The sequence below is a fragment of the Penicillium daleae genome, assembly GCF_028827525.1.
Source record: "Penicillium daleae strain IBT 16125 chromosome Unknown utg000006l_segment0_segment0, whole genome shotgun sequence".
In the NCBI taxonomy this organism is placed as follows: Eukaryota; Fungi; Ascomycota; class Eurotiomycetes; order Eurotiales; family Aspergillaceae; genus Penicillium; species Penicillium daleae.
Window position 1 is genome coordinate 600299 of NW_026623154.1, and position 22894 is coordinate 623192.

A 22894-nucleotide genomic window follows, 5' to 3' on the forward strand; every position below is an offset into this window, starting at 1 on the left:
TCCCTTCTTCCCCCTGTGCTACTTATTCGCATTCCGTTACAACATCAACTGGAAATGGCACTGCTCGAGCTACCGCCAGAGATTCTGATGAAGATCTACTGCAATCTACGCCATGTACACGAAGCCATAAATTTGGCGCAAACGTGCACGGCTGCCAATGAACTTTTCTGTCGACCCTTGAGTCGCCAGCACATTCTACAATCAATCATCTCTGTGACTGATGGTGCAAATCGAATCAGCACCATGAACTTGTCTGGTAATATATTACATCAAAGCTGGGAGTCTGCGGATATTGATACATTCCTAGTTCTGAGGACGCTTTACTGCTCTTTAATCCTCGAAAATCCGCTTCACGATGGCACCTTTAGTTCCGCTTCACTCTCTAACTTTTTAGAACAATTTGATGATCTGAAGAGCAATTCACTTGTGGATACTGTTCTTATCAAAAGTGCAAGGTACCAGCGCAAGCTCATGGAAAACACCAACTTAACTTCGATAGACCGGAAAACAATCATTGCTAGGACATTGCATTGCTATGTCATGGTGTCAAAGATTGCCAACGCATTCTGTCGAAAATGTGAAGAACAGCAAGACGAAAATGATATGGAAGAATTTTGCTCTCGACTGCTAGAGGAATCTAGATCCGACCCCATCGTTGATGCCAAATCAATTTCATTCCCTTTTCGAACGATACTTGAAGATCTAGAGAAAATGATCCGACAAGGGACACCCAAGGACTGGCCTATTATATTAACAGTTCTATGCATCCTATTCTGGATGACGTCAGAATTCCAGCGAGATGAACATGAAGATATGCAGAACTTCCTGTTTGACCTAGACTATCCTCCTGACGCGCTAGAAACTCCCCTATATGCACTCTCTAGAATGTTTTATATTCAAATGACGGGCAATCACCCTTTTCGAAGTTCTTGGGACTATAAAGCATACGCCAAGCTCGTCCAAGGGGATTCTCTGGCGACTACTCAATTCGAGATGCTCAACAAGTCATGGTATATTGCGAGTGAGTTAATCAACTCCTTATTTTTGCTTGTTTCTTCTTCTTTCCTCGATCATAAACTCACTATGAACGGACCTAATCACTTGTTTTATAGCATGTGCGGAGAGCTACGAAATTGAACTTGATCTCGATGGCAATGGTCATCAGAGGGTGAACGACTCGGATTCATTCGAACACAAATTAAGGGAAGGCATGGAAGGCTGGATTGATAGGCTTCATTGTTTCTGCTACGGACCGTCTTATCTATTCGAAGCTTATCCACCATATTCCTCCTCCCTTGAGCTCTGGGATTTGAAGATTTTAGAGACAGCTTCTTTGGCCGAACGATTTAACCATTAGGCAACAGCCACGGTACCTTAGGACTCGAGGCGGTATCTTCTGGAGAAATTATGAAGTGAATGAGGGGTTTACGAGAAAATATAGAATTTTGCCGCGGAATTTCGATCGTAAATGATTGAAGAGTCTTCATGACGATATCTATAGAATGATGCTTATAGATTCCTAATGCCCTATTGTTGTATTATTACACGGTCATAATAGAAGGTACTGTAGTATCGAAGCCATAATTTTGGGCGGCCAAGTTTGAGTAAGTACTGGGCGGTTAGGCCGGTCGCTGGCAGCCTGCGCACAATCCCCCCCACCTTCTAATAAACACCTTTCAATTACCCCTTTTCCTCCACTACTCCTCATCAACAACATCATAATTATCATCATCATCATCTTCATCCTCGCCTTAATTGGTGTGATCATGTAGAAACCTGCAGGCTATTCGTGTCTAATACCACTTCCTTCGATCAATTATTTCTGTGATCAATGGACAAGCCGACAATCTTGATCGTGCCAGGAGGCTTCACGCTGCCCGAGTTATACAGTGACGTTATCAGCCATGTCGCGAGTGAAGGATACTCCGTTCAAGCGCTTCACCTTCCCAGCATAGGTTACAAGACCGACGTTCCAGGCACCATGCAAGACGACGCCGCTTTCATCGCATCAGAAATTTCGAGGCATGCAAACGAAGGCAAAGACGTCGTACTCATCGCCCACTCTTACGGCGGTCTACCTGCAACAGAAAGCACCAAAGGACTTAGCAAAGTGGACAGACAGCTACAGGGCAAGCCAGGAGGTTTAGTGAGACTAGCTTATATTTCGTGCCTCATTCTACCAGTCGGAGAATCAGATGCCAGCGTTATCATGCCGGACGATATGCTTCCCCGAGCCTCTCCATTCGAGATTAGGTTTGATGTCTGTCTCGTTTCATGAAATCCTTTTGTCTTGGGCTAACTTGGAACATAGAATGATGGATGGTTACATCAGACAGACATCTCGGCGGCTGTTTCTCATGTCTTTAACGACTTGCCGAAGAAAGAGGCTGAAAAGTGGGCAAAGATGAGTAGTCGTCATTCGGGATCTACGTTCCCTGCTAGTCTGAGTCATGCTGGGTTCAAAGATGTGCCGGTTTCGTATTTGCTGTGCACCAAGGACCTTGCCCAAGAACCAGAGCTCCAGAGAGCGAGCATCGCGATGATGGAAAGGCAGATCGGTGGTACCATTGATGTTACAGAAATCGAGTCCGGACATGCGCCAAATGCATCTAGGCCTAAGGAAGTCGCAGGTTGGATCATCTCTATCGCCGAGCGGTCAGCATGAATGTCGATTCGACACTGCATTTTAGCATGGTGTCCAAGGTTGCGTGAAGCAGTGTGGCTCTGAACCACTACGACCTCCAGGATATTGACAGGCCATCTCATCTCGCCGATATCACTGCATTCTCTAACTCACATATTGAACTATTCTACTTTTCCCATACCTCAGCTAGAAAGTGTGTCTACCGTGTCATGGTATCGGGCATACCAAGGGCGTAACGGAGCGGGTGAAAAAGAGAGCAATGGCTGACAAGCGAGGTTGATCAGCAGTTTACCAGTTGGCTGCAGATAAGGTAGTATAAATCACCGTTCGCACTGTCTAGCACTGGATAAGTATTTCCTTTGCGCCAAGCTATTTTTCACAATGCAAAAATTTACTTATACAGCTACTCAAGAATGCGAGGCAAAGCAGGAGAAGAATGAAACTCAAGCAATCGACATTCAATCGGACGATTTCTCTATGCGTACTAGCTGACCATCAAGCACGATTAAGCTTCCTTCCTTCTCCTTTCCAAGGTTCACGTCTAGTACAAGTTGAATGTACCATAAAATTTAAGCCGAGAAACAACACAGGTATATTCTTGAGCGAGCTAGGTCGCCGTGGCTGAACCAATTGCGCCGACCTGAATGGCTACGTAAATATATCACGTTCCCGTTGACACTCGGATCTAACCGAAGTGTGGGCCACCATAAACCGTTCAAGTTTGGTTATCAGAGATACAAGGGGGGATACCTAACTGTCGGCATCCCGCCAACCTTGAGGGGAACGACCCAAGACGGCTAGTGCACAAATAGTTCTAATATAGTCAAGAATTGATGTAATATATGCTATGTGTTGGTAAATACCTAGGACTAAGTGCTTCTATTCATCTCCAGCCCCAGCCAATGAGTAGCCGTCTCTCCTGGCGAGCCCCGATATAGCCGTTGTCTTGGCGAGACCCTGATCGGTATCGTAGCCGCGATAGTACTTCGTTTTCGTGAGCTGCTGTTCTCCACCTAAACACAATTCGCCGATATCATTCTGAGATGAGTTACCCATCCAACCAGGCGCGTCATCCAAAGCTTTGATACGGTCAGTGTGCTGTGTTGCAAGCAAAGGAACCTTTTCAGAGATGGAGGCCCCGATACGCAACATGGCAAATGAATCTAATTTCTCAGTCCATCGCGGTATCCAAGCACTATAGAGGGACAAGGCGAGAAGGAAAAGTAGATGAAGGCCTAAAAGCACCGAGATGAAGATAACTCCGGCGCGCGATATGCTTGGAATCTGCAAGTCCGCCCCCATATCATAAGACAGATTGATGCTCTTGGATCCCGTATAAGGGTTCATCATGATCGTATCAATGGCCAAGAATGCAGCCGAGGCAAATGCGTTCTGGACGCGATCTGAATAGGGCGCTGTGTCCTCTCCAGAGAAGAGCCAGAAGTACCACGCAACTGTTGCATGCAGCGTCATGTTGTTGTTGATGGTACTGTAATTCCCAAGACTGCCCACCAAGCCAGAACCCTGGAGACAACTGGCGAAGTGAGATAGTGACCCGTCTATTGAATCTGGCGTAGTAAGAAGCGAGATAAATGGGACGACGGCGATGCATTCATCGTATATGGTATTCGAGTTTGCGTAGGCTGCAAGAGATGTATGCTCGATATCAGCCAGGGATCCCTCTCCGAACAGCGCCATCACAATGTTGAGAAGTGGCCCTTTGTTGTACACACGATTTACAGCATATGTAACGTTCATGGTAGAATCCGATGGGTTGTAATATTGAGATGACAAGTCTTCTCTTTTGGAGATCCCAACCGACGAGCTATTAGTCTCCCATGGGTTCCCTGAAAGCAGTGGTCCTGGGACTTGCCCATTCTCGTAGTTGGGTAGTTCGAAGTAGCCCGTTGTGGTGTCAAGCGTCAACTTCTTGGAGTATATTCCTGGGGTGACCGGGAGTCCTCCCGGGAGAACATCCACCTCGTAATCACCGGAGAAGTTCATCTTTAGATAGAGCTCTTCGTGGAGATCTTGTCGAGCCCTTTCATTCTTCCACGGGGACTGCGACATGTTTCCTGGCATACAGATCTCGATACTATACTGAAAGATATCGTGATACTCATAGCGAATATAATAAGCGTCGGAGGAAAAGTTGCATTCATCCGGAAGATTTGACACCGAATTATTCATCCAGGTCACTGTTGAATTGACACGTGGTGCATATTGTTGCTGCTGGAGTCCGGTATTTATACCTGACGGAAGTTCTGCCCAAAAAGGGCGATCTATAGACGTAATGTTTGCGAGCGTGTTTTGTGCCGTTGTTTGAAATGGTGTTGAGAGCCCAGTATCGATCGGGAACTTGTTCATTGGAAGGGTGGCATTATCCATGGACCAGAGTCTGGGTTGCACCTCGGTGTTGCTTGTTGCAGCCAAAATTGTTCTCAACTGGGTCGATATCTTTCCACTGTCACCTTCGGCCTGTGGGTCATAAGGGGGGTGGAAGAGATCAGTGAAGTCTGTGACCATAGGAAGGTCAATTGGGTATATAACACGCTTTATTGTCGCGTATGAGAGGAAGATCTGCTGGACTGGAGATATGACACCACCTGCAACCATGAAATACTATGAGTATCTTATTCAATCGCTGATAATAGAATAGGCTTGGCCGGACACCCTTATTTAACTCACCTAGAACGTTCAGGAAAAGAGCAAAAAGGAGAAGAGAAGATCTGTATCTACTCCAGCCACCAAAAAAGAGCTTGGTCAAGAGTGCAATGTCTGTCCATCCTTTGTCCGCAAGAGCCATGCTTTGCCTTAAAGTAAGGCGTCTGACCTCTGATCGACGTTGTAGATAAACGACAGCTGCTTGAGAGCAGACAGCAGACGTCAATGGGATAGTGACAACTGACACCAGAGACTGAACAACTCGCGCCGCCCTCAGGTAGCTCTCGCTCTTCGTAAACAAAGCGGCTAAGTATGAGTGTGCATTCGGATATGATCTCATCATAGCGTCAGTGTGATTATTTTGGACCTCCTCATATGCCGTGGCGCCGTAGCCTGTTCCACCTATAGGGCGATCTTTGAGAATGCAAATGATTACCCACGCATAGAGGGCGGCCCCACCGTATAGCAGAACCAAAGGCACAATGTATATGGAGCGCTTCAGGGGTACAGAGGGGCTTGAATGTTGGTATGTATCTTTGGTATCTGAGCTCTGTCGCGGAGAGGATGGTTCACGCTCCGTACTGGATACCGGGGCAACTGAGGCTCCATGCAAGCGGTCTCTTCGCAGTTCCATATGAGGCTCGAGTTCTGGTGCGCGATCGAGATCGGTTTCTAGCGACTGCGGCATCTTCGTTATCGATAAAGTTGCAGCGTTGATATGATCAAGACTAAAAGCGATGCGAGGAGTAATCAAGGTGACTTTTAGCGTCTTGCTGAAGGATGGTTTGTTTTGACCCACAAGAGATGAATATGGGCGGTGGAGCAGTTTCGTGCCCAGCTTGGGAAGAACGTACAGTACAAAAGTTGGAGGAAACACGTCATTCTAGTACTTGGTAATAAGTAGGTCCGTCAAACTGTACCCTTGTAATATGTTCAGGATGATACCGCTAGGTTACTTAGTAATTGAGATCAGGATTGGCTCACTATTTAGCGGGAACCGGGAGTGTCAAGCCGGCTGGGGCTGCGTATTGTATTTATGTAACATCAGTTGGGGGCTGGGACGGATTGGTGCATGCGAAGTCGAAGGGAGATCGGCACGAAAGATGAGAAGGAAATTGGGATGGGCGCTAGCGACGAACAAGGCACACTGGCAAACAGCATAGAGGTCCAAATCACTCCCTGTAGAAGAAAGCAGGAGTTATGTCGGCCTGGATCCCCTAGACGTTTCTGTTCCTGGCGATATTACCACGACGAGAAAAGGGTCAACCGTGAAGCTGAACGCTAAGGCGCAATTGTCGGCGGGGGCGGGACGGAATTCGTATAAGAACGCAGTAAGCTTGACTGCGAGGCGCTAGATTTTAGAGTCCGCCTTGTGTTGATTGGAAATGTGCCCCTCAGGCACAGCGTCGTCGGTAGTAGTGTGGGGTATTTCCCCCGGTCGATCAGTCCATTAGGGACCGGAGGGATATGGATGGCGATTTGGCAGGATGTGATCGGAAATACGTCGCTAAGTTTAAAACTCTGCAATGAAAAGGACATCGTGAACCAAATGAGCCTCGGGTGACAATGGTACGTTGGCAATGGAATTGCGAATAGAGCAGCTCCTAGACTACAACGATCTAGAACATTTGACAGTTCTTGGATACAGAAATTCACTTCTTAGCCAAGACAAACATGTCTCCAAACCAACCGTACGCCCTATTCAACCGTCGCCCATATTGACGAGCGACCGTAAAAGGCAATTTACCCCGCGGATGGGGCTCGTGGAATTGAATGTTTCTTTCAACATCCAGCCTGGTCGACTGGAATTGCCAAACAGACCCGTAAAGCTTCATGACCGTGAAACCGACAGACGTCATGGCATGCAGAAAATCATTCCACGGGACTTCACCCGGTGTGGAAGTCGTGGCAGGGTTGAAGAAAACAGTACGGAAGACCTTGAGTGCCCGCGCATCAACTGGGAAAGAACGCTGGGGATCGACATGATTGGGCTGTGTTAGGATTCGGCTACTGTGGGGGTCGTGGCGGGGCGCGCCTTTCCACGAACGAGTCTTGACCTTGTTCTTGGGTTTTTGGATGTCGAGATCTTTCGCCGTTGGAGCCGCATAAAATTTGGAAATTGGTTGATACCAAGTGTACTGGTCCACTTCGATTGCTTTCTGCTGTGCTGGTACGGCGGGCGACGGCTTCTCTGGTTCAACCCACTCTCGGGTACGTTGTAAGATGCGTGGCTGGGACAGTAGTTTCCGAATTGCGCTATCACGCAAGTCACCAGCTTTAGCGATTATGAGATGATCAATCGAGACCCAGAAAGCGTCCAAATTGCCCTCGGCCTCGCGCAGAGCTTCCACGTTCTCCAGAGTGCGGCGCTTGTCGACAGGATAGACGAATTTGCTCCCCGTAGGCTGTCCCGGGGTGACGGCCCTAGATGATATGCTCTTCTCGTGGAGGGCGGCCAAGATCTTGCCCAATGATTGAGTTCTCTGCGCATATTCTTTCTGCAAAGTCTCATTACGATCCGCAGTTTCAGACTCAAAGGATCTGGCCCATGGATGATACAGGCCCAGCTGATTCAGACATTGGGAGATGATGGAGAGATCACCAATGATTGCGGTAATTCTAGAAGAGAGTAACTGTCCTGCTCGGGGTTCGGATTGGATAAGTCGTTCTATCTCATCGATCACCAGAGGCATACTAGCCAGGAACAGGTCAGTCCCATCCTCCCACAACGTGCGAAGCAACCAAACTAATTGCTCCTCCACGTTATCCATCTTGAAACCTGGTCTCGAAATAACACGGATCTTCGGCGACTGATAATCGGCGGGCGGCTCGCGGATGAAGAACTTTCGCAGGGGTGGAGAGGCCACAGCGGCGAACTTGAGGTTGCCCAATGGTCCTTTGGCCGATTGGCTGACATAGAATTGGAATCGGAGCAGGGCCTCGAGGTATTCCTTAGGCAGATCCTTCGAAGGCGATATGTCGCGAGCATATTTCTCCTGCATTGACGCCAACTTCTTGGCTTGGCTGCTGAGTTCCGAGAAGTACTCAAGCTCGATGTACGCGTTCACAACGACAGAGCCGATTACGCGCGCCCAAAGAACATCGCGTTGTCCGTGGCTGAATACTGGGTGATCGATTCCCATAGTATCCTTCAACATTTCCTGCCCATGGTCTTGAGCGTCAAGGACAGCCCGGGAAAAGTAATCAGGATCCTCTCGCAAAGTCCAAAGGTGATCTTCCGCAGCAGCAGCTCTCGCGGCCAGCAGCGACTCGATCAGACGAAGATCAAGTTCCGCTGGCACGCGGTATGGGAACTCTGCAGCCATGATACCCAAAGATTCAAACCCAGTAATCTCACTTTCAGGTTTGAGTAGTGGTTCTGGTAGGATAGGAAAAGAATCACTTGTCAGGGTGGGCTCTGGAATGTCATGAAGAAGTTCCAGGCAGCATTGTTCGAGAGTCTTCAAAAGCCGCTCCTGTACCTCCAGAATCAACAGACCCTCCCCAGGAAGGAATTGTTTTTGCTTGGTCATCCAGTCAAACGCGTCAGGGTGTTCATCCCAGCCCACAAGTTTGCCGTATTCCCGTGTGTTCTCAGTCATGCCATTCAAAACCATGATATAGTGGTTTAGGAAAATAGGCACAATTGCTTTTAGACACCAGGCCCAAGTGCATGGCATTGATATCGGCGGCAGCAAAATGCGAAGGTGGATGGCGGCCTCTTGCATTCAACAGCAAAGGCAGCGCCTTGGTGCTGAGGAGATCCTCTTGGTTGATGAAAGGACTCAGAAAAGAATCACGGTATTTGGTACCTCTGTTGCGGTCGGCCTCTGACTCCTTCCGGAAAGCCTCAAAGTCGGGACGATGCATTCTCGGCATGTTGGGCCAGGCATTGAGCAGGATTTTGAGCCTCTGTGGCCGAGTTTTCTTGAGCCATCGCTTGCGAATAGTAGCCTCATGGCGCTGTAGAATTTCATGCAGCAACTCGTAACTAGTGAAAATATTCGCCGACCTTGCTGTAGCCTCTTGGCGAACTTCCGGGGCCGATTTCATCTCGGGCATCGGGAGACCACCAGAGCCAGCACTCATAGCCTTGAAAAAGGATGAAGGATCATTCCAATCAATGCTACTGATGATATCGTCGTCAACATCATCATAGGGATCTGCACCCGGACCGAAAGGGTCGAATTGATGGTTCAGCCTGAGCTCCATTTCTTCCTCTATGGAGTCGTATGAGGTCAGAAACTGGCGTCTTATAAACTATCTACCGATTTTCAACATGAGTAGGTAGAAGAACAGGGCAAGGATGCGGGAAGTGAAGTTGTTAAGTTGGAGCAAATAGTGGGAGTGACTGATCACATGACCTATTGTGATGAGTCCATACACTGTGTCGGCGACTGGCCTATAAGAGTAAGGATCGGATCGTTTGTTCTTTGCAAACACAAGGGCGCGTTGTTAAGTCTAGTTGTCGCTACGACCTTACATTTTCCTCTGCATCCCCCCAGAAAATTTTCTTCAAATAGCAGACTTCCACCCTTAACGTTGACAAGGCCACCAATACGACCAATTCACAGCCAACCCTAACACAAAATAGCTCGAGGGGCGACCCTTGATCTTCATATATCATGTTTGAAGATTTAGCGGTATATAGTTCAGTATTCTTCCATCAGTTGCGAATTACGTTGTTGATTTTAAATTCAAAAAAACCATAGTTCAAAGTAGGTCCATGGGTACAAGAGGGTGGAGACATGGTAACATCTGACTGCGTTTCTTTCTATTTAAAAGGATACTGTTTCTTTTATTTATCGCCGTATGTTATCGTCTTCTTAATTCTCTTACAATCTCTGTCTATCTAAAATTCTGGAATTACCCTGACTGATGCAAAATCCACATCCGATCTGTTGGCTTGTTTTGGCCCCGCGCTGAAGGCACTCGTAGTGGAGCACAGCCCCCGCCATGTGATTTGACGCTATAACCCTCACTCCTCACCAGCTGGCGCTGAATGCACTCTTGTTGCTGCACATGAAGAGTCATGGATCCTGTGACGGCATTTGGGCTCTTTTCTGGTGCCATACAGGTTCTGCAGGCTATTGCCTCGACCGTTGGTGGCCTACGTCAGCTTACGGGGAAATTGCGAGAGGCCGATTTCACCATCCAATCCCTGATTCAGGAGCTAGCGTGCATTCGGACCGCACTCACCAGCCTCAAGGAGTGGCTCCGCATCCACCGTAGTGGCAACGGTCGCGATGGGACCAAACTCGAGGAGCTTGACCAGGACCTGGCTGTTGCCATGGATGGGTGTCGAGTTATTATGGAGGTCCTATCATACGAGGTCTTTGAGCTCGTTCAGAGCGCCGAGGAGAGCGGAGGCATTAAGTTCAAGACCCGCATGAAGGTTGTTTGGAATGAAGATACCATGAGAGGGCATCAGGAGAAGCTCCGTGCTCAAGTTCAAGCGCTACAATTGCTACTTCAAGTCTGTCAATGGTAGGAATACACACAGCTGATTCATGTCTTTTTCGAAAACTGACCATATCAGCCACTCATCGACCGAGCAGGTTCGTCTGCTCAGAAGGGCGACCACTCGGCAAATCATAGGCAAAGTCGCTGATGATACTGCGACACTCAGATCCGGTCGGCTAAGCCGTGTGGTAACCGACACAGACGTGATATCGCAGAGCAGCAGCCGGCGAGCTTTGAGCGATCGCATTTTTGATTTTGACGCGACTATCATGAACTCGCCTGTGTATCAACGGGCTTTGCAGCAATGGACGACACCCAGTCTACCTCAGGAGACTCGGCCATCTGAGCCGCCATCAAGACAGCCCAGTATCAGCGTCACCCAGGGCTCCTTCACTGATGAAGGCTACAGCAGCTATCACTCTGGCGGATACAACAGCACTGCACTGTCCCCTGAAATTGCTCAACAGCAAGAAAACTTTCTTGCTCTACCGAAAAGCCCTTCAGCGCCGTTACATAGCAGGAGTATCTCTCATACACAGGTTCCATTGCGACAAAATGTCGGAATCCGAAGAATTGTATCCGACTCAAAAGCTTTGACGCGAGGGCAATCATCTGGATCCAAGCGAGAGAAATTTTCCTCCTTGCTTGGACGTATCAACACAAGCAGCCGCCGAAGCCTTAGGGTGTCGCCAGTGGGCTCGCAGAACATACTAGCTTTGCCAAATAGCAGGGAACGAGGACACCGACTACGACCGAGCTTCCATACTAGTATTGATCTTACCAAAGATGGCGCATCGGTATCTCCGCTTATCAAAGCTGCCCAATCGGGCTCTCGAGATGAAGCAGAAAGACTCATCGAGTTAGGTTTTGATATTGAAGAACGACATGAACAATCGGGCCGCAATCCCCTCCTGGTCGCTTCACATTGTGGTAAAGAGGGCGTCGTCGATCTGTTAATTCAAAGCGGCGCTCGACTAGCCGTGACAGATGGATCTGGCGAGACCGCTCTCCATTTGGCCGCTTCGCGAGGGCACTGGGAAGTAATGGAATTGCTGTTGGTAGATCGGAGCCTCATCGAGACTCCAAATCTCAAGGGCCGTACCGCATTGCGTGTAGCGGCGGACTGTGGACAACCGGATTCCGTACAGGTCCTACTCATGTATCATGCTCAAGTGAACACTCGAGCCGAAAACCAGATGACAGCCCTCCACGCTGCTGCAAAGCGCGGAGATGGTGAGATTGTACAGCTCCTCGTTGCTCATGGCGCTGATGTGGAAGCTAAGGATGGAATGATGATGACAGCGTTGCACTACGCTTGTGAAGAAGGTTACCTTGATGCCATACAGATTCTCCTGGACCATCGAGCGAATATCGAGGCCCGGGGTCGAGACCGCAAAACACCATTGATCTGTGCCGCCGAAGCCGGACGTGCCCACGCAGTAAATTTTCTTCTCAAGAGAAGGGCATCTTCGCGCAGTACCGACGATAGTGAAATGACGGCCCTCCACTGGGCGGCGTATAATGGGCATGAAGAAAGCGTCAGAATCCTTAGCGAAAAGAAAGGGCTGCTTGATATGGTCAACAGCGTCGGTCGAACAGCGTTACATCTTGCGGTTATTCAATCCCAGTTTGCTGTTGTGGAGTTTTTACAGCGCAAAGGCGTTCCTCTCGAGATGCGGTGCAAGACGGGTCTAACTGCCCTTCATTATGCATGTATGGCGGACAATTTCGAGATTACGCGGTTACTACTTTTGACAGGCGCTGATGTCGAAGCGTCGGCGTCCCAGCACCAAGAGCGACCTTTACATATGGTCGCTGCTCGGGGCTCATTATTCCTTTTGGACCTACTCTGTGACAAGGGAGCGTCGCTCGATGCGCGCAATGGTGTTGGTGATAGGCCCCTTTGTGTGGCTAGCCGGTTTGGGCATGTTGAAGTTGTTCAGAAATTACTTGATCAAGGCTCACCGCTGTCTCTGAAATTTGGCACAGGATTCCGAGAAGACTCGCCATTGTGTCTGGCCGCTATGGGAGGTCATTTGCACGTGGCTTCTTTATTAGTATCACGCGGCGCATCTGTGTTGAAAAAGGATGAGGCTGGGTGGCAGCCTCTTCGCTACGCTGCGTACTATGGCCAACCGGATCTTCTGCAGTTGCTCTTATCAAGTGGCAAAGTGCCAGATGCAGATATCGCGGATACTATCAACATGCCAGACACAATTGGATTTTCTCCTGGTGTTACTGAGGAACGAATGAATCGTGTTCGACAGCTTCTCGATGAAAAGCTCAGCCATAATGCCCGACGACCGAGCGAAGCAGCTCTATCGAGTCAAATCGGCGTCTTCCAAGGTGGGAGTCTACACGACTCACTATCAGGGCCATATACATCTCCTCCCACCTTACCTCCAATATATCCGTCTGTAGCTGAAGCAGACAGTTCGACTCCTGTTGAACTTCCGGGCAGTTTGGATCAGCAGACGTCCGGTCAGGCCAGATCTGCTGAGATCAGCCCAAGGACTGCTACGCCAGAATCAAGGCCGTCCACCGAACAGCCGCTACCTTTGGCTAGTGACCGTGTCACTGCACTATTGAGAGAGTCTAGAGGCGCATCGCCTCTCAGGAATCAACACAGAAGGCTGAATGCGACTAGGAGTCGAAGTCGATCACGCCCAACTGAAGCCCCTCTGGTTTCTGCGACATACACACCTGCAGCATCTTCGTCTTTCATCTCACCACAGACACATCAGGGAAGCTCCCATAATAAGCGGGGTTTAGCACATCGGATGAAGGACGTGGTTTCTAAGAACCAGGCACATCCATCTAATTCAGCCCCCGAGCACCGAAAGGAGGCAGAACGGACTCCACGAACCATTCCCACAGAAGCTTTTGCAACAGCCCGAGCTGGCTCTCAGACTCGTCCGCAAAAGCAAGAAGATTATTATGATACCTCTGATTCCGACTCTATATCCTCCGTCTATACCGCACCCGAGTATGGGACTCCACCTGCCTCTACCGACACGGATTGTAGTGATGGAGTCCTGAACCGCGTATAACTGGGCGCGAACGCACGTTAGCTTCAACTTCCTCTTTCTCCCGCTACATTAATATAATTTAAGCACGATTCGAACACCAGATCAAAGCTTCTCTTGTATGTTTGTTTTTACTTGTGACACGGCGGTGTCGTCTCCCTGCATTGTGTGAAATAATAGAAAGATTTTTCTTAGCGGCCCGATATGCCAAATATCATACCGTCCGCTCATTTACAATTTTCTCAAACAACCAAAATGAAAATGGCATAGATGCGATCGAATAATGCTCCCATCATGAAACATCACAGAATCCTGAATTATCTTCATTTCCCTTCCAAGGCTATTGGACCAGCATTTCCTCTTGGTATAACAGAATGAGTCTGATATACCTGCGAGAGAAGTGACGTCAAGAAGGTTTCTAATAAGATCTTAATCACGGCGCAATATCGTTCTAAAAAAGGACAATTAGGGTATAGCCACAAAGGGTTAATTGGAGAGATATTTCGGGGCCCAAAGCGCCTGTTTGCCCAGTGAGAACCCAAGTTGATCGCAAGGCGCAGATTTCTCCTTGGCGATTGCTGATCCCCCAGAGATCCTCCCAACCAGCATGAAAGCACTGTGCCCCTAGGCCACTCATGCTCTTGGTTGACATTGCTAAGCTTGAAAGCCACAAAATGAGATTGTACATAAAGCAGATGCTACCCCATTTCAAGCAATTGCTAGTCGGCTAATTCGCAGCAAAATGTCGACCTACTCATCTTCAGTTTCGACTTCAAACTCTCAAGCGGCAGCCGTCGCGGAGAATCTCAAGAACGATCTCACAATTGCAAAATGCAGCATAGATATAATAGTTTGTATCTGTGCTTTGGGCAGCTCGACTTGGCTTCTATTACTCCGTCGGCGAAATAAATATGATTTCAAGGCTCTACCCATGTGGACTATCCCGGGTCCGTCGCTTCAGTGTTTCTATGAGTTGCTTCATCTTCAAGGGAATACTATGGGAATGAATGTTCATCAACATGTACTAACCCACGAGTTTGCAGTTACGAAATGTTCGCTCTCCCTTCCTAAGGCCAGGGTCACTCAAAGACGTCCAATTCGTCCAAGGCTTATATCGACTTCTACTATCTCGCATTTATTCTAGGACCTTTCTTCCGACATACATCCATCTGCACGGTATTTTATACTTTTTACAAAATCATCCATGTCAGCCTCCAGGTTCTCGCGACTGAAACCAAACCGCCTAGATGGATCAAGATCCTACACTGGAGTATCCTTGGAGTCAGCGTGATAACTTCTATCATTGACTGGACTTTTTACATCCACCAGATGCTGGCACAGAAAGCTCGGTCTTCCGGTCATTCTACTCGCGCAATGACTGATATTGCAAATCACCTGACGTACATCGAGATTACAACGTCGATTACCAGATGGATATCATCCATGGGGATTTTAGCTTGGACTATATTTCTGTCTAGTAAGGCCATAAAGTCTCAGTTTAGGATAAGGGTAAGTGCATTGGGAACTATTAAGCTCCAAAAACGTCCACTGAATTTGCAACACCAGACACCCTCAATATTCCTCCTCTTCGGAAGTGTATTATTCTTCGCATTGAACACGATATGGGCCATTTACTATATCAACCTACTTGTAACCGCAAATATAGCAGCCACGCTTATCTCCGGCGTGGGTCTTTCACAAACAATTTTCATCTTCCTGGGGTATCTCGGGATCTTGCCGTTCTGCGTGAGATGGGGTTTGGTCCAATGGGACAGCCCAGAAAAAGACGAGGAACAAACCATTCAACGTGGTGAAGATCAAGAGCCCCCTCCACCAGCGGAGATGAATGTCAATCCGAAACTTTCTTTGTCGCGGAGGCAGACTCACGGATGGTAGTGGAGGCTTATGAGGCGAAACCAGTCGTAGCAGCAGACTCATCCAGGTCCATTGTGGAAACTGATTCCACAATGATCAGCAAAGCCCAAGGGGAATGTCCGCCTCAATATAAGAATATTGTTCAAGCAAAAAATCTAGAAATTCATGAGATTTTGATGGTTGCATATGTCAAAACTGCAGAAATCCTTCTACAATGCAGTTAGAGAAAGCTCAAATCATGTAATTTTCAATGCTCATATACCGAGACACAAGGTTTTAATTCATGTTAATATGACTAGTTACCTACTTTTGTTGGTCAGTTCTATCATATATTCTAACTCAAATGCTCCAATAATGTTGAAGGGCGTTCGAACTTTCCGATCAATCCTCAACAAGATCTTTTTCCACTTCCACTGAAAGACGTGCCAGAACCAAGCTTTTTTGATTCAGATCTAACCCGGAAATTGCATTTGAAAAGAGATGAAGCTGAAAGCCACGAGGTCTTGGGGTGAGCACGAAGACATGTGAGGCCTTCAGCCTCATCCTATCACTTCCGATATAGATATTCTGCCCACCCAGAGAGACTTTATCGATTGTAGAAGGAGGAAATACCTTTTTTGTGCATCTGTCTCTTTTCTTCTCCCACTTCATCTCAACATCTTCCTTCCCTCGCGTTTCCCACTCCAACCAGCAAAAATCATTACTTACATCCACCAAGATGGCATTTTTGTTCGGTGAACATGTTATCTCTCAAGACGGCAAGTTCTATTGCCGTATCTGTCAAGTCCAGTACTCCTCCTACGACGCCATCTATTCGCACTGCCAAGCTGCCGTGCACCATTCTTGGTGCCAGGCCTGCGAGTTGATGTTTCTCGATGAGATCGAGCTCACGGAGCACCTGAAGGACTGGGAGTACCATCACTTCTGCCCAAATTGTGCTGGCAAGATGGATTACACCGATGAAGAAATGCTCGGCGCTCATCGTGCGGAAGCCCACTTCTGGTGCCAAGAGTGCGACCTCCTCCTGGCATCAAAGAGGTGCTTCGAAACACACCTCATCTACGAGCATGCCGCCTGTGAGGTCTGCCTTGAAGTCTTCAAGGACATGGAGCTGTGCCGCGCGGTAGGTTCATGTCCTTATTTCTATCCCATCCAACCAGGAAATACCACTAATACTTGATCAAAGCACCTAACAACACACCTCCATGACGAGTACCGGTGCCCGGGCTGCGACAACACCGCTGAGACTTTCTCAGCAATCATCCAGCACCTGGAGTCAAGCAGCATCTGTGGGGGTTTCGAGGAAGTCATGCGCCTCGTGAGAGAAACGCCGGGCTCCGCAGACTTTTACATTCGTTCGGCATCCGGTTTCGACTTCCACTGCAAGAGTTGCTTGCTACGCTGGGCCACTCTCGGCGAACTTGCCTCGCACCTTGAGGGCACCGTCGATTGTATGTGGCTCATGGGCCCAGATGAGGCATTTTCATTCTTGCGGGACTCTCTCGGTCAACGTCAACAGCGGGACTCGCCCTCGCCTGACTGACTCAGTGCGAATGACTCTTAGCGCACTTTACAGATTCATTTCCATCTCCTCTCTGACAACTGTGGAGTATGATAATTTTTTCTCCAAGGCGGTTATTATGAGCGAGCACGCGGGCATGGTCATGTTCTTTGTCTTTTTTTATTCTTTTTCACACTTTCGTCCCATGCATGTTAGATTAGGCCAATACCACAATAAGAAGTCATGACCTCCTCCCAATTCCAGGTTTCGGTTATCTCTTCGGCTGTTCCATAATGTCTGTAGCGGAGATTGCGGAGTCTGTTCAGGGACAACCAGCATTGTGAATCGTCGCAGTTAGGGCTAACGGTCGGATATAGTGCGTGGTTCGACGAGAGGTGCGTGGCAAAGAGCGTGTTGTCTAGGGATGCCCTTAAATATTTGTTTGGTGTTTTGACTGTAGGCCGCGGTTGTGATCGTCGCGGAAACACCGCCTACCCGTCCGAGTCATTATTCATGCCTTAGGCATAAAATAGTTTGTCAATTACCACGCTCCACGCACTTTGGCATTCCCTGAGGCGATCTATATATAGTGACGTTCTTGTCGCTCGAACTGGTCAGCCTTAAGCTATTGAAGGCATGCAGTCCACTAATATCCTTCTTTTCTAGGCATCCAAAAACCATGCTGTCGTCGGTAGGCTTGTCGTCACTCTTATCGTCATTTGGCATCTGCCTATTACCCTCGAAATCTCTTCAAACCAAGAGTTTGAGTGCTCTTGGAGGTCAACTAGCAAAGCTCAATAGATCAAAGCCTACCTCGCCAGTTGACAGAAAATTCCCACATTTGCCGATGGTCCCCTACGGCCTTTGGTTGAAATTCACACGATCAATCAGTGCCTACACAACAGGGTTTTGACTTTAATCTCTGAGCGCGGGGTCTCTTTATTATTTGACCATGAGCAGCCAGGAGATCCTTTAGGTCCACAAAGGAAAGTGGACACATATTAGAGAGTGTTTCAGTGGTTAACAATCTCTATCATCATTTCCAAACGCACATGGTGCCTTCATTTTTAGACTGAAAGTCCCTATTGTGAATCGGCGGCATGTGCTCTTCAATTCCTCCTACTCAAATCCTACACAGTTCTCTGTCAATCCTCTGAGCGGCTCTCATCCGGCGAGATCCCGACCAGCAAAATGGCCCCATTGTTCGCAGTCTTCAGAGCCTAAAGAGGAAAATGTAAAGACTATTCCAGGGTATCTTCGGCGGCTAAAGTAACACACACTACAACGCCATTCGATTGTTAGAGAAGACTCAAGCATTGTAATCATTACCAATCATCCATCCGAGTCAGCCGTTGCACCGTATACCATGATTCGGGAAAATGAAGGCGATCGGCATCAGTCCAGCACTACCCGAAGTCATCCATGTTCCTGGCTCTTTGTATTATCAATCCATGATGCCGTGTGTCCCATATGTTTATTGTTCCTGATGTTTCGCTTTGGCCCCGGCCCCAGCTCCAAGAAACTGGTACAACGTGGGTTTCTTATTTCTTATTTTTATTTTTAGCATCTAACTTACGGGCCGGCGCGAACGGCATGCACCAAATATGACAGTTTCTTTATCTGTTCGCGGTTAGCTCAACGCTCCAAGTGCAAGATTGGGGTCGTGTTGTGTTAATTTCTTCAGCCGGGTTTTGTACTACTGCCGGCCGGTGGGATTGACAGATAGACTAGTTTTTCCACCGCTATTTAGTGGGGTAGTGACTTGTTTAAACTAGCAGATAACTAACCGGCAATTGTATATCTCCCAACCAAGCAACTGCTAAGACTACGGGTGCTATTCTTAGAAAGCTGACACAAGTACTGACACCATTCTCCGCCTCTAACATGTGCACACGCAAAGACAGTTCTACAAGGAACAATAACTCCAATGTTACCATTTCATAACAAAACTAATCAAATGAACCAAAAGGGTCACCGACGTAACTAACCGATAATTCGTCCGTGCCGGCCCTTGTAACAATTTGCACTGAGCCTCAGGCGCTACGGTCGCGACGATTCTGTCCACTTCAGCTGAAAGGCCGATAGTCCCCAAGTCGAGTCATCGACTAATCAACCACTCACCTAAGCCGGTCCCTGTCCACCGCAGGCGTCCTAACGACACGGTAGTATTTGTCATAGATAATCCTGGGTTAGGGCGTGCCGAGTGTATGGATAGTGGCTCAGGGAAAGAGGACATTTGTGGCTTGGTCGATCCCCCGTGGCTAGTAGGGGCGCTTGTTGTTAGCTGGAAGCGGAGCTGATCACTGGTAATTCCTTGCTCCGTTTTCGCTCGCGAAGAGTATGAGTCCGCCCTGACTCAGACATGCACGTCGCGACGGAGGGTGCCCGATATTGGTAATTTCCTGGATTTCTCGCGCTACTTCGGGCGGTTTTGTGAAATCACGTCTAGAATGTTTCCTGGATTGGGAATTGGGGCTGAGGACCTGCTGGGAGACTGCGTGGTTCATTGGACCTGGTAGGATGAGCTCAGGCAGACATCGCGCCGCAACTTCAGGCGATGATGTGTTTTGGAATTATGGGGGTTATTTTTTTTCCTCTTGAAACTGTCAAAGTGGCTGGAGTTGTCTTTATGAAAGTTTTTTATAAATAAGGTCGTCGATCATGGCGATATGGGTTTTTTCTTTTTTACATCACAGATCAGAGCCTCTATTAAATTGCGATATAATTCAATCTTCATACTTCGACCAGTTCAGACACTATCGTACACATACATCACAGTCAACTGATCAACTTTTCTAATTGATCTTCTTCAATTGACCATCCACCGCATCTGATCATATTGCCTCAATCGATAATATCCTCTCTATTCACACTTCAAGGCATCGTCCACACATTCAAAATGGGCCGCGGCGGATACAACGGACCTGCCAACGACGCAGATGAGAACGACGAGCAACGTGTCACTAATTGAACTGATAACAAATGCCCAACGAGTCCCAGCGACGGGCATCATCATCGTCACCTTAACACTCCACTTAATGGCACGCAATGGACACGAGAACGAGCAGGAGCACCCAGCAAGGACTGGGACTTGACTTGAAACAACATCGCCACTCCACTTTGCAAGGGTTCCAGGAGCTTTTCGCATCCGAATATCCGGGGCACGAGATCTCGTATTCCCACGACGCATGGGTACCATGAGCATCGACATCACTTTCCAACGCAGAATCTACAAAGGTGTTAGTCGCACCACTGGGGGATTCCAGAAAGGGGGGCTCACTTCTCAAAGACAACGCCGAGCACATCTTCAACATCCCCGCTCTCGCCTTTGCCGGTAATTTTTGCCAGCATGTCGGCGGCGAAGCGCAAGTGTTCGGCGGCGGTCACGATATCGATTTCAACCTCGACGGATGCTGGATCACGGTCAGGGGCGTAATGGGGAGCATCGGAGGCTGCAGCAGTGGTGGCCTGGGATAGAAAATCGTTCAGGTGGTCGAGACATTTCTGTAGATTCGAGCTTTGTCGATGTGTGACGCCCAATGAATCTTCCCAATACGATTTATCGTATTGACCATGTTCATCGCCTTCCGTGCCAAGCGGCGAGGCTATCTGTTCAAATGTCGAAATGAGCCCTCGTAAAAATGCCTGTAAATTGCCCGGGTCTGCTTGACCCAGACCTTTATTTCCAACAGAAGGCAGCGACCGGCGCTGCGCTTCATCGCAGGATATAGCAAAGACTCGATCTGCAGGCACAGCTGGGAAGACATCACAAATAGTGTTCGCCAGAGCCTGGGGTAGCGATTCACCCCTCTCATCAGCGGGTAATTTGTCGCATTTGTTGACCGCAACAACGAGGCACTTCCCAGCCTCCACACAGTCATTCACGGCGTCCAAGACCTCAGGTTCCACAGACAACCTCACATCCCCGCCCACATCTTCCAGCGAGACAACCACAACCACCACATCAGAATCAAGGGCTCTCTCCCTAGCCCTGCGAATCCCCTCCTTCTCAACAGCACCAATCACAAGCTCCACAGACCCACCAACCTCAGCCCGAATCCCAGCCATGTCACCAAGTTTGCAATACCACCCCCCAAGGTCAACACCAACATCCACAATATCACGCGTAGTCCCCTCCTCGGTGCTAACAATAGCCGCCTCCTTCCCAACAACCCGATTCAATAACGAACTCTTCCCGGCATTCGGCGCCCCTAACAGTGCAACCCGAATCCCACTCCGCAATAATTCGCCCTTACTAGCATTCTGCACATGAAACCCAATCTGCACCGCCAGATCACGCACCTGCCCTGCGACAGAGGTTACAAGTTCCTCAGTTGACTCGTCGAAATGCTGATCTTCGGAGAAATCAATCAACGCCTCCAGCTCGCCACGCGCATAGAGCAGCGTCTGCCGCCAGCGTTCGTATCGCTTCAAGAGGGCATCGCTTGCCCCGCGTACAGCTAGGCGTCGCTGCTGCTCTGTGTCGGCGGATAGTGTATCTCCCAGGGCTTCGATTTGCGGAAGCCCGAGGCAGTCGTTCATGAAGGCGCGGCGGGTGAATTCGCCCGGTTCAGCATACCGGACTACCGTGTCAGGGTGATTGGTGCGTGCTATAGCGGAGAGGACAGCTTTGACAATTGCGGGCCCGCCGTGGATGTGTAGTTCCAATACGTCCTCGCCGGTGACGGTCTTCGGGCCGGGGAAGTAAAGGACTAGGGCGCCCGCGTCAAGAACAGTGCTTGGGGAGGGCGGATGCGAGGGGTGGTATAGGGTGCGAAGCGCCGCAAAGCGCGGTTTCGGGAATGGTTTGCCGGGGCATAGGGCCCTGTATATCTAAGGAGGGCGTTATTAGTATACAGGCGCGAAATGTGGATCAAGCGTGAGAAGATACGTACCAAGGCGCATGCTGGACCAGAGACTCGTACGACGGCAATTGCTGCTCTTCCTGGTGCTGTGGATAACGCATATATTGTTGAGTCGGCATCTAGCATGAACCGTCGTTGTTGGGAAGATGAGAAGCTTCGGACGTGGTTGGAAGTTCGGTGCGGAGCTCGCGCGGAGATCGGGACATGACTTCGGACGAGTGGGTAGTCACCTATCCCTGAACTCTTCGGATGTGAATGTTTCCATGATGGGCGGAAGGGAGAGGCCCAACGCAAGACTTGAGGGCGAGATGCTCGCATGCAGATAGCTGGGGTTAGTGCGGAGCTGGAGGAAGTTGAATCAAGTTGGCGCAAATGATGCGATAAGAAACAGGTCACGTGAACATATTTGTATGCATCGCACCAAGATCGACTGATAAGATTACCAGACAGTAGCCGCACACTAAGTATGAGAGACGACGTTTTTAATTAGACTCCTACCTATAAAAAGACAACACTATAAGCGGTATCATAATTTTCGGAAAGATACCACAAAAGATATTCGTACCATCAGATATCAGATACTTAGACACAGAACGATAAGCATCATCATGCTGAAGTCTGCCTCTATTTACAACAACCCGTCCCGAAGCCAACTCCATCCAAATCCCACATAGACATATCTACATCTCACCCAAGGACCTTCGAATCCACCACCACGAACCAGCATCCTCCTACACGTCATTCTAGAGCAACATACCCAGTACAAAGTGAAGCAAGACAAAAGATAGCTAAGACCATATACCATCGAAAAAGTATACAATTCGATGCCCAACCCCAGCCACAGACAGTATACACC

The 22894-nt window shown here is 48.7% G+C and overlaps 7 protein-coding genes across 7 annotated transcripts; 3 read left to right on the forward strand and 4 right to left on the reverse strand.

Annotated features, from left to right (window-relative positions):
- Positions 1–1831: 1831 nt before the first annotated feature.
- On the forward strand, positions 1832–2665 carry N7458_006002 (alpha/beta hydrolase; the record flags this gene model as incomplete). Its single annotated transcript, XM_056909384.1, has 2 exons — positions 1832–2260; positions 2312–2665. The coding sequence occupies 2 exons, from the start codon at positions 1832–1834 to the stop codon at positions 2663–2665; spliced, it is 783 nt and encodes a 260-aa protein (XP_056765088.1).
- An 858-nt stretch (positions 2666–3523) lies between these two features.
- On the reverse strand, positions 3524–5996 carry N7458_006003 (uncharacterized protein; the record flags this gene model as incomplete). Its single annotated transcript, XM_056909385.1, has 2 exons — positions 3524–5250; positions 5333–5996. The coding sequence occupies 2 exons, from the start codon at positions 5994–5996 to the stop codon at positions 3524–3526; spliced, it is 2391 nt and encodes a 796-aa protein (XP_056765089.1).
- Positions 5997–6960: 964 nt separating this feature from the next.
- Positions 6961–8841, reverse strand: N7458_006004 (uncharacterized protein; the record flags this gene model as incomplete). The annotated part of the gene is made up of 1 exon (XM_056909386.1): positions 6961–8841. One exon carries the CDS (start codon positions 8839–8841, stop codon positions 6961–6963), a length of 1881 nt encoding a protein of 626 aa, XP_056765090.1.
- A 61-nt stretch (positions 8842–8902) lies between these two features.
- On the reverse strand, positions 8903–9520 carry N7458_006005 (uncharacterized protein; the record flags this gene model as incomplete). The annotated part of the gene is made up of 1 exon (XM_056909387.1): positions 8903–9520. The coding sequence occupies one exon, from the start codon at positions 9518–9520 to the stop codon at positions 8903–8905; it is 618 nt and encodes a 205-aa protein (XP_056765091.1).
- Positions 9521–10340: 820 nt separating this feature from the next.
- On the forward strand, positions 10341–13821 carry N7458_006006 (ankyrin repeat protein; the record flags this gene model as incomplete). The annotated part of the gene is made up of 2 exons (XM_056909388.1): positions 10341–10795; positions 10848–13821. The coding sequence occupies 2 exons, from the start codon at positions 10341–10343 to the stop codon at positions 13819–13821; spliced, it is 3429 nt and encodes a 1142-aa protein (XP_056765092.1).
- A 2569-nt stretch (positions 13822–16390) lies between these two features.
- On the forward strand, positions 16391–17215 carry N7458_006007 (putative C2H2 finger domain protein; the record flags this gene model as incomplete). Its single annotated transcript, XM_056909389.1, has 2 exons — positions 16391–16795; positions 16859–17215. The coding sequence occupies 2 exons, from the start codon at positions 16391–16393 to the stop codon at positions 17213–17215; spliced, it is 762 nt and encodes a 253-aa protein (XP_056765093.1).
- A 3234-nt stretch (positions 17216–20449) lies between these two features.
- N7458_006008 (tRNA modification GTPase) lies at positions 20450–22164 on the reverse strand (the record flags this gene model as incomplete). Its single annotated transcript, XM_056909390.1, has 2 exons — positions 20450–22006; positions 22069–22164. The coding sequence occupies 2 exons, from the start codon at positions 22162–22164 to the stop codon at positions 20450–20452; spliced, it is 1653 nt and encodes a 550-aa protein (XP_056765094.1).
- Between the last annotated feature and the right edge of the window lie 730 nt (positions 22165–22894).